At 41.7% G+C, this 16539-nt stretch overlaps 1 protein-coding gene and 1 long non-coding RNA gene across 2 annotated transcripts in view; one reads left to right on the plus strand and one right to left on the minus strand.

Annotated features, from left to right (window-relative positions):
* The window catches only part of LOC126293363 (uncharacterized), a 1719051-nt gene that overhangs the window by 1455361 nt on the left and 247151 nt on the right, over nt 1-16539 (minus strand). The window lies entirely within an intron of this gene.
* Nucleotides 1-16539, plus strand: part of LOC126293360 (uncharacterized) — a 305549-nt gene that overhangs the window by 162123 nt on the left and 126887 nt on the right. Inside the window, exon 4 of the mRNA XM_049986566.1 lies at nt 1333-1561. Coding sequence (XP_049842523.1) covers nt 1469-1561 — 93 coding nt within the window. The 5' untranslated portion in view covers nt 1333-1468. The remainder of the gene's footprint in view (nt 1-1332; nt 1562-16539) is intronic.

Below are 16539 nucleotides of genomic sequence, written 5' to 3' on the forward strand. Positions count from 1 at the left end.
GAGGAACAAATTTTATAACTGTATTCACAGGTTCTTTGTTATGTGTTGACAAGAAGTATAGTTTCCTAAATCCTTATGACGACACGAATTTTCTGATATGGTGGATATGACCTGACACAGTGAATCGGGTAAGCTACTGATCAACATATTGATACAGTGGGTCGGATAGGTTGTGATTCAACGTTGGCTTATTGCAACGAAACCGTTCAAAGTATAATATAGTTGAATACTTCTGGTCTAAATGAATACAGTTGCAAGGTTGCGGGGCAGTAATGCCAACCTTCACTTTTTTCATTCAAAGTGATCTGCGTTCCATTGAAAAATCGTTGCTATTTCACGTAACTCCAAATTCAAGCAGCGCGGGATAGCCGTGCGGTCTCAGGCGCTTTGCCACGATTCGCGAGGCTCCTCCAGTCGGAGGTTCGAGTGCTCCCTCGAGCATGTGTGTGTGTGTGTGTGTGTGTGTGTGTGTGTGTGTGTGTGTGTGTGTGTCTGTGTCTGTGTGTGTTTTGTCCTTAGCGTATGTTCGTTTAAGTAGTGTGTAAGCCTAGGGACCGGTGACCTCAGCCGTTTGGTCCCACAGGAACTAATCACAAATTTCCAGTTTCCAAATGTAGACTACTACTAACTGAAAGAATAACTACTAGATCGTGTTTCCTGAAGTTCCAACACCTACTACCTGTCTGTGATTAGGTGACAATGCTTTTTTTTCGGTGCTTACATTTTCTTCCATTTGGTGCGCTGAAGTGTCATTGTGTATAATTAGTCCGTTTCCTTTATCTACACGTAAATTTTTGCTCATATGTGAAAAATGGGATAAGCAAGCTTTCTCTGTGACTAAAATGTCAAAGAACGTGTGTAAAAGAGCAAGAGAAAGCGAAGCCCATGTGAAAGGAAAGTCGTGCGTAACAGATACAGGAGGACAACGGTAACATACTAAAATGCAGTCATTAAATTAGGTTAATATCTCCTACTGAAAAACAATATTTTTGTTTCATTTCATGTCTGTTCATGTAGTTTTTATTTCAAGTAACTTATGACTCAGACTTATCGTATTCTGTTTGTTTATCTCTTAATTTGAAGCTAGAATGAAATTTTCACTCTGCAGCGCAGTGTGCGCTGATATGAAACTTCCTGGCAGATTAAAACTATGTGCCGGACCGAGACTCGAAATCGTGACCTTTGTCTTTCGCGGCAAGTGTTCTACCAAGTGGCAGAGCACTTTTCCGCGAAAGGCAAAGGTCCCGAGTTCGAGTCTCGGTCCTGCACACAGTTGCAATCTGTCAGGAAGTTTTGAGGTTGCTAATTAATGAAATGTCGTTTTTGTTTCAGGTGGCGTGGAAACGTAAAACCTACTGTATAGATGTGGCGCACGTGAAGTTGAAGTTATTTCAGACTTTTCCAAACTGGGACACAGTGAACTAGGAACTTACCTCATGGAGCTGATTCATATTTTGTCAGTACAGAGATGTCGTCATGGTACCTACTGCAAGACTTCAGGCAGCTGCAGGCAATTCTCCTTTACCTACGCGGTTGCAGACGCACAGGGAATTTGAAAAAGGTGCGTATAAACACATTCATGTGAATTTCTGACATCAGCCCTCACAAGGTTACGACCCTTATCGTGGTACAAACACGCGGCAACGCAGCTATCAAGGCTAAGTGCAGAGGACTGAGGAAATATAAATACGCTTACAGTGATAGTATCTTGGTTCCAGAACGTATTAGTAGCTTTTGTTTGAGGGAAGCCACCGTCGCCGCAATACGCCACTAAAGAAATATCTAAGCTATCCGTTGGCGCACGACGCTGAGAGCATTATCGGAAAATTTACTATATCCCAGGCTGTATGTGGTGTGCGTACTGTAAGACCTTCTGTACACACACCATTAGATTATTTGACTTGTCGCTCTTACGAAGTAGGCGAGTGTCAGCAATATGTCTCGTGGGGTTATCGTGGCGTGTTTATCTTCTGCCGTTTGGTCAGACGATAGAAATGCCACTTGCACGCTTAGAGTAGCAGATTGACGGTAACCAACTTTAAACAGAACCTGATTAATTTTTACGCACATTTATTACAATAATAACAAGCATAAAAATTACCTAACTTGGTTCTGGATGCTATTTACAATTGACAATCTGAAGTTACTTTGGTATTGGTACATTAATCTTATTCTCATCTATATCTCTGATACTTCACAAAAGTGTCTACACATTTATCTTCATGGCTATGTACAGGAATATGGTAATCTCACTAGGTGCAGACTGAAACTTGACTATAGACTGGTACAGACTAGTACAGACAAATGCAGACTGACTAATGGTAGATCTGTACACTCATTATAATACCTCGCACGTTCATGTATCATTGGGCGAGTGTGATCTGCGAGGAGAAAAGGTTCTACGTTAGCAGCAATCTCATTCGCTGCGTTACATATTAATACACGGATGGGCGGAAGCAGAATTTGGTCCGTCTCTATGGCAGCACCATCTCGTAGTGAGGAGATGGACGAGCGCTGCGCCTGTGCATTTGTGCTTAACGGGGCGCGCTCTAGTGGGAAAGTTGTGTACGCGATGACTACGCGTAACTATGTACACAACACTGTACTAAACATGGGAACTGTCTAAAGAAAAGAATCATATATAAATTTTACCGATCTGTGTTTCTGAAGGCTTTTCTAAACACTTATCTTTCCAAAGACCATGAGTCGATGCACGCAAAACGTGTGATTCCCAGCATATAAAGTCAAAAAGTCAAGATCAGCAAAGTGTGCTCTTTAGTTACGTCATCGCCAAGTGGAACTTCTGTTCACCGCCAAGAAAAATGTCGCCAGTAGTGGCGGTATGGCAGCCGGTGACCCCTGTAGTATAACAACAGAGTTGTGGGATGTAATTTCTCTACCAGCTTTTACCCACAGCTGCAAGTATTAATCATGTCAACTTTGGCATCCAGATGGCCGATAATGTTGATGGTATTATGTCTGTGTGTGGCAAGAAAATCGATTAGGAAGGGGAGGGAACAACCCGCGTGTTGAAAGCACCCAGCACGCAAAATCATTGAAAAACTCTGAGACTGAAATAGCGAGATACCTCTCAGTCAGTTACAAAGGAAAACTTACGAAAGACGATTGAGTTTATGAGTAAGGAAACGAACCAATACTTCTCAAGAATTCTGTCGGTCTAGGACTAGGCGCTTATTGATGATGATGGTAAGCAAGGACTTACATCTGTTTCAGAACATTTCTATTGGTCTCTTAGTTTTTTTTAAAAAAAGAAAAAGTTAATACATTTTGAGGAAGTTTCTTATGTAGCATATATGATCTGCATTTGCCTAGGTCTTTGTCTTTAAAATTGGGTTGTTTCTAAAATCAGCCGCATATAAACAAAATTTGTTTATTTCTGTATTTACCCATACACGTTTGGACACCTGTGTGTCATCTTCTGTGGGTAGAGTTTTATTTCTGTAAAGTACAATACGAAATTTCTAATAATTTAACTGTTATATGCCTAAGAATTACAATTAGCAAAATTTGCTTTGTTTTGTTTACACGCTCACCGTAAAATTACATTGCTAAATAAACTGCATTATTATACACCGGTTTTTTACACTCTTTTTCGTCTTTTTTTATACAGCATGTCATCTGCAAACTAGCCATGAAGAGAACTGATGCATATTTATCGAGAACTGTTTCGCGGGTAGATGTTATGTGTGTTTCTGTACTTATATTTTTTCGTTCTTTTGCGTGTCAGGTTGGTGTCTCGATCAATGGCTATTCAGTGTACTGTTTCCTCTCAGTTTTTCACACAGTTTATGCTCACTAGTTCACTTCACATGCACTTACACAAAATGTAGCGAAACGTCATATGAGCAGAGGCTTCTGACTCCATTCTCATTGCGATATGTTATGTATAACACTTGTTCGTAGTTGGTGTTGTATTAGCTGTGGTGCTAATTTTGAATCTTTGTGGTGCTAATTTTGAATCTTTCGTGAGAAATGATGTGGTGTGGTTGCTGGGAGAGAGCTGTATAGAAGGTCTTTTTTTTTTTGAAGCTGTTTGAATGCCATGTTTTATGTGGGGAGGTGTCTTTGCGTAGTTCACTGAGTGCTCCATTCAGGACTCTCTTTCCTTGTATCGTCTTTAAAACAGAAGTTTGTATTAAAAGTGCTCATTCTTCCCCTTCCCCCCCCCCCCCTCCCCACACACACACACACAAATTTTATTTTTTGGCACCTTAGATCACCTTGCGAGACCTCTCTACAATTATGTAACGTAAAATTGGTCAGAAATATTATTTACGTCATTTGTTATCGGTATTATACATAGGGTGATTCAGCTGCCTCTGTCGATGTCGTTTTAGGCAATTAGCAATGTTATATCCGGCATTCAAAACCTACACTCGAAATTTTCGCAATCTTTCGCTCGCTAAGCGCAAACTACTAGTCCAACAGAAAAAAAACGGACAGAACCTTTTTGTAGGAAATTTAATGTTGTTAAATCGTACAACGGGATACGTTTTAGCTGAAGGTCACGGTTATTCAAGAAAAACGAACAAAAGTGACTTTCAAACGTATCCGTACTCCTGCACTCAGCCACCACCGGTCAGGATCTCAAGTGTTTCGTTCCCGACACTTACCCCTAGCAGGCCGGGTTGGCCGAACGGTTCTAGGCGCTACAGTCTGGAACCGCGCGACCGCTACGGTCGCATGTTCGAATCCTGCCTCGAGCATGGATGTGTGTGATGCCCTTAGGTTAGTTACGTTTAAGTAGTTCTAAGTTCTAGGGGACTGATGACCTCAGAAGTTAAGTTCCATAGTGCTCAGAGCCACGTGACCCAACTTACCCCTACCACTGTGCAAATATCTGTGACTGCCCGAATTATTTCCCACACTGCAGGTTTTTTGGCCTTCATTCACTGGCATCATAGCGCGACTGGCTTAGTCGAGCCTGTGGTGGAGTGGTTATACGACACTAATATCCCTGTAATGGACTGTCCTGCATGTCGTCCTGATCTCAATCCTATAACACACCTTTGGGATGTTTCGGAATGCTGACTTCGTGCCAGGCTTCACGACCGACATCGATACCTCTCCTCAGTCCAGGTGTCCGTGAAGAATGGACTGCCATTCCCCAAGAAACCTTCCAGCACCTAACGGAACGTATGCCTGCGAGAGTGGAAGCTGTCATCCAGGCTAAGGGTGGGCCAACACCATACTGAATTCCAGCATTACCGATGGAGGGCGCCACGAACTTGTAAGTCATTTTCATTCAGGTGTTCTGACACGTTCGATCACATAGTGTATGTTTTAAGGTCATCTTGAATAACTGGAAAACCATGTGCCAGTAGAAAATTTAATTACATTAAATTGCTTAGAGAATGGTCCGACTCGCTTTTTCTCTCGATACACAACTTGCGCATAGCATGTGATAGTGTATGCGAAGCTCGCGCGCGGTATTTGAAGGATTGCGGGTTGCATAAAACGACATCGGTAGGGGAATCTGAATCACCCTATTTAAGAGCTGCATACAACAAAGTACATAACTACCCGAGGTAGTCGCAGTGGGATGACGTCAGCTTCGTTTTATACACAGCTCAGAGCCAGACGCAGGCGCAACATTGTAGATACACGTCCGTACGTACACATTCCGAGACGGGGCCATCGCGCCTCTGGAATACGGAATGAAGGCAGCCCGGCAGAGAGCAGGGTCTGACGCTGTAAATGCGGGGATCGGAAGGCGCAGGGCGCTGCGGCTGCTGTCGCCGTCCAGAAGGGCGCCCCCGAGCCCTTTAGTTATACGGCGCTTACCTCAGGCGCGATCCTGACTTGTGTGCTCAAGCGTCACCCGGCACCGCCACCGAGCTCCCACAGGCTCCTTCACGTGCCGCCGTCGGCAGACGTCGTCAACCGATTCACGGAACCGGTACCCTCAACTGCTGGCCCACCCACACCGACCAAAGATCCGTCCCGGGACAAAAGGTTCCAGTATGGGGGCTGGTCTTCGGTATGGATTTCCAGACACTAGCTCTTCACACTCATGAAGTAATAAGTGCTATCGACATGGGACGTCAAATTGATTCCTTATTTTTAGATTTCCAGAATGCTTTCAACACTTTTTCTCACAAGCGTTTTCTAACCAAACGGCGTGACTATGCAGTATCGCCTCAGTTGTGCGACTGGATTCGTGATTTCCGGTCAGAAAGGTCAGAGTTCGTAGTAATACACGGAAAGTCATATCCGGAGCTCCCCAAGGAAGTGTTACAGGCGCTCTATTGTATCTGTCCGTCTCAGATTGTTTGCAGATGATGCTGTCGTTTACCGTCTTGTAAAGTCATCAGGTGATCAAAACAACTTGCAAAATGATTTACGTAAGTTATTCTGGTTGGTGAGAAAAGTGGCAGTTGACCCTGATTGAGGAAAAGTGTGAAGTTATTCATATGAGCACTAATAGAAATCAGCTAAATTTCGATTAAGCGATGAGTCACATATCTGAAGGCTGTAAATTCAACTAAACACTTAGGGATTACAATTACAAATAACCTAAACTGGAACGTACATATAGATAATGTTGTGGGTAGAGCAAACCATAGACAGCGATTCATATGCAGAACACTTAAAACGTACAAAAGGGTCTACCAAAGAGACTGCTTACACCACGCTTGTCAGCCCTATTCTGGAGTATTGCTATGCGATGTGGGATCCTTATCAGGCGGGGCTGACGGATGACATTGAAACAGTACAAAGAAGGGGAGCTCGTTTTGTATTAACGCGAAATAGGGGAGATAGTGTCACAGACATGACACGTGAATTGGATTGCCAATAATTAAAACAAAGGCTTTTTTCGTTGCGACGGGATCTTCCCATGAAATTTCAATCACCAGTTTTCTTCTCCGATTGTGAAGACATTCTTTTGGCACCCACCTACATAGGGAGAAATGATAATCACGATAAAATAAGAGAAATCAGGGCTCGCACAGAAAAATTTAAGTGCTCGTTTTTCCCGCGTGCCGTTCGAGAGTGGAACGGTAGAGAGACAGCTTGAAGGTGGTTCATTGAACCCTCTGCCAAGCACTTCATTGTGAATAGCAGAGTAATCACGTAGATGCAAATGTAGATGTACGCTCGCAAGTATTCACGCGTTTTGCTGCTTTGCAAGGAAGTGCGTACTTGGGATATTTGAGCCAGAGATGGGAGGTGAAGTGTAGCACTCCTGTAAACTTTGCGTAAAAGACGAAACAGTTTCTAAATTTCCCCACAGTGTGGTACAACTGCTACCAATCACTATCCATTATATCTTGTAGCTCTCCTGAAATTGATACTAAAATGACACGCCAGTCAGTTCGGTAAAGCCCTTCGCCGTTACACTCTTGGCAGTGAAGGCCCATACGTAATAACATACGGATTTCCTAAAGGTTCAATCTTAGGTGGCCATTGTTCTTAATATACAGGATGGTCCATTGATCATGACCGGGCCAAATATCTCACAAAATAAGCGTCAAACGAAAAAACTACAAAGAACGAAACTTGTCCAGCTTGAAGGGGGAAACCAGATGGCGCTATGGTTGGGACGCTAGATGGCGCTGCCATCGGTCAAAAGGATATCAACTGCGTTTTTTAAAATAGGAACCCTATTTTTATAACACATTCGTGTAGTACGTAAAGAAATACGAATGTTTCAGTTGGAGCACTATTATCGCTTTGTGGCAGATGGCGCTGTAATGGTCACAGACATATGGCTCACAATTTTAGACGAACAGTTGGTAACAGGTAGGTTTTAAAATACAGAACGTAGGTACGTTTGAACACTTTATTTCGGTTGTTCCAATGTGATACATGTACGTTTATGAACTTATCATTTCTGAGAACGCATGCTGTTACAGCGTGATTACCTGCAAATACCACATTAATGCAATAAATGCTCAAAATGATGTCCGTCAACCTCCATGCATTTTTCAATACGTGTAGCGACATTCCTCTCAACAGGAAGTAGTTCGCCTTCCGTAATGTTCGCACATGCATTGACAATGCGTTGACGCATGTTGTCAGGCGTTGTCGGTCGATTACGATAACAAATATCCTTCAACTTCCCTAACAGAAAGAAATCCGGGGACGTCAGATCCGCTGAACGTGCGGGCCATAGTATGGTGCTTCGACGACCAATCCATCTCTCATGAAATACGCTATTCAATACCGCTTTAACCGCACACGAGCTATGTGCCGGACATCCATCATGTTGGAAGTACATCGCCATTCTGTCATTCAGAGAAAAATTATTGTAGTAACATCGGTAGAACATTACGTGGGAGATCAGCGTACAGTGCACCATTTAGATTGCCATCCACAAAATGGGGGTCAATTTTCCTCCCTCCCATAATCGCAGCCATAGTGGATTTTCCGTTGCCCAGCAGTGCATATTATGCCGGTTTACGTTACCGCTGTGGGTGAATGACGCTTTGTCGCTAAATTCGAACGAGTGCAAAAAATCTGTCCTCGTCCTGTAGTTTCTCTTCTGCCCAGCGGCAGAACTGTACACGACGTTCAAAGTCGGCGCCATGCAATTCCTGGTGCGTAGAAATATGGTAAGGGTGCAATCGATGTTGATGTAGCACTCTCAACACCGACGTTTTCGATATTCCCGAAAAAAGTGGCCCAATTAAAACATTCATATTTCTTTACGTACTACAGGAATATGTAATAAAAATGCGGGTTCCTATTAAAAAAAACAGTTGATATCCGTTTGACCTATGGCAGCGCCATCTAGCGGGCCAACCATAGCGCCATATGGTTTCCCCCCTCAAGCCAGACGAGTTTCGTTCTTTGTAGTTTTTTCTTTTGATGCTTATTCCGTGAGATATTTGGCCCCGTCACTATCCATGGACCACCCTGCATATTGTACGGTAATCAACACAAGCTTACTTCTAACAACGGGAGACATGATAAACAATGTTCTTAATACTATCATTGACTGATTTTATGGGAATGGTATCACACTCAGTAGTAAAAGGGCAGTTCATATTCAATTCTTCACATCAGAAGTGTAGCACACAATGAGGAAATAAGAAGGTGGAAATGTCGAAATTCTACTAATACTAATGAGCATTTAAACTGGAGGAAAGCACGTTTTATAATTTATGAAACAACTTAGTTCAGTCACATTTGCGTTGATAACCGTTGCATATCTTGGAGAGAGACATATCAATAATCTGACATATTTTGTACGTGTGCATTCTGCAATATCATTTGGTATAATGTTCTGGGGTAACCCATCTTTAAGGAAGAAAGTCTTCGTTGCTCAATAACGTAGTGTAAGAAAATGCGTCGTACCCACCCGCAATCATCTTGTAGACATATATTTCAGAATTTGAGCACTGTGAATACTGATTCACATTGCATTCATTCTTTCATGGAGTTTTCTGCAGTTCAAAAGGTACAATGACGTACGTAATTACAATACGAGAAGGAAAAATGACAGTTGTTATTCCACATTAAGGCTGTCCTTAGCACGTAGGTTGGATGAGGAAGGACAGTCCCATGACGTATTCTGAGCTCCTCTCGGGTTCACAGACTTGTGTGAGGCCCTATGTTGTGGTGAAGAAGTCTGCTTGCATTTCTGTAGCGACGAAAAGGCTGAGGTCATTTATTCACTTTCCTGATTGTAGAACAATAGACTTCCGAGTTGGTGGTGTCACCATGAGGGAGGACATCAAACAGAATAACCCCTTCAGAGTGCCGTAAGACAGCCGTCGTCGTGTTTATGGCGTATTGTTCTTGATAATAAACAAAATGCGAAAGTTTTGTTTTTCTGTGTATAGAAGCAGCTATATGCCGCCCAACGAATGTGTGTACACGAATAACTAAGTGACATTCTAGTACACACCAAAATTGTATTCCTCCACGCTACTACAACCCCAAGTGTACAACGCTGACATAGTGAGTTCACCTTTTAGTGTTTGTTAGTAACACCGCTCACACAGTTGCACATGAGATGATGTACTCTGAGAATAAACGGCAACCAAAGAAAGCACAGAAAATGAGCCGCAATCATTGACATTAATACTTAAAAACATGCCATAACATACAATAAATAAGGCAGTATGAAAGTATCTATAGAAAATTATATTTCAAAAAACCAACAGTGAAAATGTAAGAACGTATTACTGTATTTGTATAACTATGCTAGATTCTACGTGTTTTACATTTAAAGAACCCACTGACGATGGTCATATTTGTCGCCCAAACTAGTTTGGGAAATAAGTAAGTAAACAAATAACAAGGTGTCTTGCATCAAGGCAGACTCACAATTCCAATATTGTTGAATTTCAGATGAAACTGAATTGGTCATTGAAGAGAAAGTTTCACCAACTGATCTAGCCAAGAACGCTTCGGTCCACCTTCGGTCCTTATGCAAGCAGTTATTCGGCATGGGATTGGTTGGCACAGTTGTTAGAAGTCCTCCTGAGGCATATCGTGCCAAATTTTGTCTCATTTGCACGTTAATCGTCAAAACTCGAGATAATGGGAGGGCCCTACCCTTAACGCTCCAAACGTTCTCAGCTGGTGACACCCTGTTAGCCAAAGCGGTATTTGGCAAAGACGAAGCCAAGCAGTAGAAATTCTCGCGACGTGTGAGCGGCCATTATCCTGCGTAAATATAAGCCCAGGCAGGACGTCTCCAGCTGGGAATCTCACCGACTGGGATCCAGTTTAACTTCAGCGAAGAGTTCCGCTTCGAACTGAACCCCGACGACAATCGCAGACCTATCTGGAGACGTCCCGGACAGTGGTGGAATACCAACCCGACTGCAACCCGCAATACAGCCCGACAACCAAGAGTGTGGAGTGCCATTTTGTTTCCTAGCAGTTCCCTTTGGTTGTCATCTACGGTACACTTATAGTACAGCCGTACGTCGATGACATTCTATGCCCCATTTTGTTGCCCTTCATGGTAAGGCAACACGGTTTTACATTTCAGCAAGATAACGCCCTTCTGCACATGGCGAGAATTTATGCTGTTTTTCTTCCTGCTCTGGCCAGCAATGTCATTGAATCTCTCAACAATTGAGAACGATTGGACCATTATGGGCAAGGCCGTCCAACCATCTCGAGATTTTGAAGATCTAATGCACCAATTGGATAGAATGTGGTAAAATATCCCTCAGAAGCACACCTAACAACTCTATCAACCAAAGTCGAGCTTGATTGCATGAGGGCCAGAGATGGCCCAACAGGTTATTAAGTTGCTCAATTTGTGAAGCTCTTTCCCTAGAATAAACCATCCAATTTCTCTGAAATCGGAATCGTTCGTTTCTCTGTACATATACATGAGGTCTACCGATTTCCGACCCATTCGAATAATTCTGTCTTGGTGCGTCGTTCTTTTCTTTTGTCTTAGAAGTTTTTTTTTATGTTTCAGACAATACTTAACAGCAGGGTGACACATTCATTGTAAACTATCCCAGAACGAGACTACGCAGCATGAAGTTTATTTTCAACATGATTTCGAACTGTCCGTAAGAAATGGCGATACGGTATTTTCTTCGCATAGTATTTCACTTTCAGTTATTTATTTCCGTGATTTCGAACTGTCCATAAGAAGTAGCAATACAGTGTTTTCTTCGCACAGTATTTAACTTTCAGTTATTTATTTCTGTCGATGCACCACAGCTTCACGACCTGTTGACTGCTGAGGTCAGACGAGCTCGAATTGATCAAGAATGGAAATGTATCTGGCTGTGTTCAACTCTAAGGAACCAGCCTGACGTTCGTTTTAAGGTGTTACGGGGAGCCAAGAAAATCTGAATATGAATATCCACGTGGGGATTCCAGCCCCACTTCTCTCATACACGAGGCTTCCCTTGCTCTTTTCAGTCACCAATTTTGATCTTATCGACTTCGAACATCGTCAGTACTTTTACTGTCTCACCAGTAAAACCTTCTTCCCGTCGTATCTTGCGAACAGTGTGACGTAAAAATGATGTAATTTTGCAAGCACATTAATTTGGTTTTGTAGATACGATCTGTTACATGTGTTATTAACAGAGTTGCTTGTAAAGAGGTAGTAAATTAAAAAATCGTGCGTGGTACAGTAGTTTAACTGCATAAGCTGCGGAAATTTAGTAAGCGATAAAGTTTAATCCTTTCATTGCATTGTGCAAGGAGTCAATGAATAAAAGTTTCGGAAAAGTTAGAAATTATGTAAAAAGTTTGAAATTATGTAAAAAGTTTGAAATTATGTAGAAAGTTTTTTGATTTAGCTATCATCTCATTCTCAAATACTGGATGAGTACACCATGTGACTGGGGTTTCCTGACGGTGATGCGCTTTCCACTGGTGGTACGAAAGGACATTTCAGTTGGTATGAGTAAGACTATTCTCTTACATTAGTTTATTTTTAAAGTGAAATGATAGTGTGAAAACCGAATTGCAGTGAAGCACTGGCTTCTAAGGCCAGTGCCTCTGCCCGAAACTCTTCATACTGATAATATAGACGCTGTAACTTCTTTTGAGAATGAAAAGATAGTCCAGGAAAAATACAGCATATGTGAAGCATTTTTTCATTCTCAGAAAACGTTGAGGCTGCGCATCCAAAAAAAAAAAGAGAAATTAAAATAAGAACACAGCCTACCTGGACCATATTTTAAATCTCTTCTAGCTGTGGACCACCACAAAAATAAAATTTTGAAGAGCTGTAAATTGCATCAAAGCTCTTATGTGAATAAAATATTTTTATATTGTGATTTACATCAATTGATTGCAACTTCTCAGATTTTTGTGAAGATACGGGAGGTAAATTTAAAAGTTTGCTTTTCATACTGAATTAAGATGGTTTTGTCGCGGTAAGATTTTAAACCGAATATTTCTATTAAGGCCGGAGATTTTTTTGTTCCTCCGCGACAAAAGGAATGGCATGAAGATTTTTTTCTCTGATTTTCACCGATTTTCGAGACTAGCATATTTAGCTGATATCTTTGACAGTCTTCACGTTTTAAATATGGGCGTAGAAGGACGAGAAACAACCACCTTCGAAAGAAAGTTCACTGTTTTTAGTTCACAAGCATTGAAATATAACTTTTTCGCATTTCCTACCCTTATATCACTTTTGGAAGACAAAAAACTATCTTCTTAGAAAGATTTATTTAGATACATTATTACACATATACAGATCCTTCAAAAACGTTTCGAAGAAAAGTTTCTTGGAGATTACTCAAAGCACGACTTGGTACGAAACTCATTTAAAGAAGAATTTCAGAATAGATAAATAAATTCATTTTCGGGAAAAGAAGACGATGATGCAATCACGGAAAAAACTTCCAAGCGCAAGACTAGCGGTGGTTCAACAGAAGATGCTTTCAAAAAGAAAACTTTTTTTTTTATGGGAACAAAAGAAAAATACTTTTGTCTTTTCAACAAGCAATCCGATTTTTTACTATTTACAGCTGTAAAACTTTCTCCTTTTTGATGTTGCAGATTAAAAGTAATTACAGAAACGGACTTGTTGATGAAAAAACCTTGAGAGTTAGGTTGAGCTGAATCAAAAAAAGAGTTTGAAGCTGTGATTAAAGATAAACCGCAGCATGCTTCCGCCTGAAAAACGCTCACGTTCTTTCATCAAAAATCTAATTTTGAAAACGAACTACAGATTTTGAAGTCTGAAGTAGTGGCAAAGTCTTATTTGATTCTGGATGTTTTGGACTAATTTATTACACTCCATGTTCAGTTTGTTACTTTCTGGCACAACTTGTTTATGTTACTTATAAAGTAAAAGTTTAATATATATATTTTAAATGTTATTCCTCTCTTACTGACTGGATTTTTGTATCCAATCCGGCTTATTAGCTACAAATACGCACGTACCACATGTGAACATAAACAACTCTGTAAAGTAGTGCTTAGACGAACCCTTATTACTTTTGTGTGCCATATTCCTACAACAGATAGCAGCAGTTGATAGACACAACACGGACACCGTGTGCTGTCACCACTAGTAAGTTGGCAATATTAATCCCCCAGTACCGTTCCTCCCCAAGACAGTATCTACTTTTTTCAACTGACCTTCCATACCAAAATCATAAAGTTATGACAAACTTCGAAGTTTTTACGTATTCTCTGAAAACTTTAATTCCCTTTCCAAATTGTTGCTTAGTTTCTCTTATCGTTATAAAAAATTACAAAAAAGAGGAAGATAGACATAATAAATATCGAAAGAATGCTATACAAGATGAGTTAAGAAAAATAATACTTCTTCCGAGTATGCAAGGATTGTAGCAATAAAACTGGAAACATTCTCTCGCACCCTCCATTAATTAACTAGGGTGGTGGTAAAAACAATAGCCCTGAACCGTGAGCCGTTCTCCACATGATTTAGTTGCTTATGGTGCATACATGGGGATGTACACCATTTGTTAGATGTGCTCTCAATGTGAATAACAATTCCATCTTTTCTTGAAGTCTTCAGGATGTGTACACTATGGTATGGCTTCCTGTTTGCTGTCTCTAATACTTGCCGTCTCCATAAGGTCTTGGCTAGTCTGTTATGCAAAATGATGTTTTGCACCAGCTGATTTAATGTGTTAGTGGTAGAAATGAGCATCGCGATGGTGTCTGATTAGCTTCAGGAAACCTTGTTGCTTCTGTGCTTTGTCTCAAATGGTTGGATTGCCTCATGAAGCAATAGTAGTCTTGAAGGAAATCGATGTGAAAGTTCCGACGGTCGTCAAGGACGCAGTACTGGTAACCGTTATGAAACTCCCTTCTGAAGTTTCTACTACGTACTCAGATCGTCAATCATTTCGACTGATTCCGTTCTCCAGTGAAAGGTGCGGCCCTGGATGAAATGAAAACGGAGGAGAGGGAGGGAGGGGGAGAGGGAGGGAGGGTGGGAGGGAGGGAGGGAGAGAAACGACAGGTTCAGTATCATCCTGATACCAGCCCTGCGCGAACAATCAAAAACTTATCTCGCCGGACGAACGGCGTGAGCTTAAAACACATTTTCCTCCGGCAATCGCCCGCCTTCCATGATTCTTCCTTCACCTTTTCCGAAAAAGAATTTTTTTTCCTTACTTTCCTCTCCGAGCCGCTCTGTTTTACCACTATAGCAGTTCCGCAAGTCGGGGAATCCCCGGAGCGGCTGGCGGCGGCCGCGCGGGCCACTGCTGCCAACTTGGCCCGTATAAAAACTTGCGCGCCCGGGCGATATGAGAAACTTGGCGAGCGGATGACGCAACGGGCCCGACTCTCTTTCTCCCTTTATTAACTTTGTTCTTTACAGTTTTCGTCAGAATGAGAGGCGGGAAAGGAGGGAGGGAAGTGAGGAGGTACTCGAGAAGTCGAGGGACTAGTGGCCGTCTTGTCGAGTCGCTGTCGGCGGAATATTGCGCGCACTTGGTCGGCTGCTCTGGAGCGGCCATCTCTCCAGAAGGCTGGAAGTAATTTTCGAGACTGCTATGGAATAATTGTACATAACTTTGCAATGATGACGGTCTCTCGGAATTCGCCTACAGTACGCTAGCAATTTCCGAACAGCACGACTCTTACATAAATTCATAGATCGACATTACAGAAGAAAACTCATATTGCTCGTGCAATAAAAGAAAACTTCCCTCTTTTTTCTTTATTTCTTATCCATTAGCTCCACATTATTGCAGGCCTTGCCATCGAATTTTTAACAGGTTACAGCCTGATCAGAGAACACGAACAAGTTTGTACCTGACTCTCGTCTTATCCTACATTCGCACGCTCTGTAATTCCTCACCTTTAAATGGTGTGATGTTGGCATCGTTGGAAAAGATTTACGATTTCCGTCAGTCATCCAACGGTCTTCTAGAAGTAAGAATGGAGGAATGGCCATTTCGCCCCACAGTACATAGGCCTAAGCCTGTTAACGTATGTGACCCAAAACTAGGCAGAATGTGTTATGCTATATCTTTGTAAATTTCGTGGTATCGATTATGAATTCCATATCATTTTTCTCAAATCGATTATCATCAATAGTCCAGCACAGACATAAAAATTTGTTTATTAGAAAATTTGAAGATTTAAAAATTTAAAAACTTTTACAAATTTAAGGTCAATATATGAAATGTCCATAATATCTTTTGTACGAGATCACATCTGCATTGCAAATTTCACTCGCCACATATACACGATACAAACCATTCCATTTCTGAGCGGAGTAGGCAAATCTTTTTCTACTACTCGGTTCCACCGTCTTTCGTTGTTTTAAGGTATTACCTACTTTTGTCCTAGAACTCACTAAACATCGACAGAATGGCGTTGCCGGAAACAAAATGCAACTGCAGTGAAAGTACGCCCCATAGAATTATCGTATATCGCAAGTTTCGGAATCTCAGCACTCATCGAAAGACCAGTCAGAAAGGCCGGGTAAGTAACTGTACTCGACACTAAGAACTGTATTAAACAGTCGTGAGAGAAAAGACATGAAAAAGATTAAAGGGACAGTAAGAAAAAAGGAAAGTGTGTGGAAAAACGCTCCTGCAATTTTAGCAGTTTTGGTCGTTGCTGCTACTCAGGGAATGCCAGTGT

This window comes from Schistocerca gregaria, chromosome 10 (genome assembly GCF_023897955.1).
Source record: "Schistocerca gregaria isolate iqSchGreg1 chromosome 10, iqSchGreg1.2, whole genome shotgun sequence".
Taxonomy (NCBI): domain Eukaryota; kingdom Metazoa; phylum Arthropoda; class Insecta; order Orthoptera; family Acrididae; genus Schistocerca; species Schistocerca gregaria.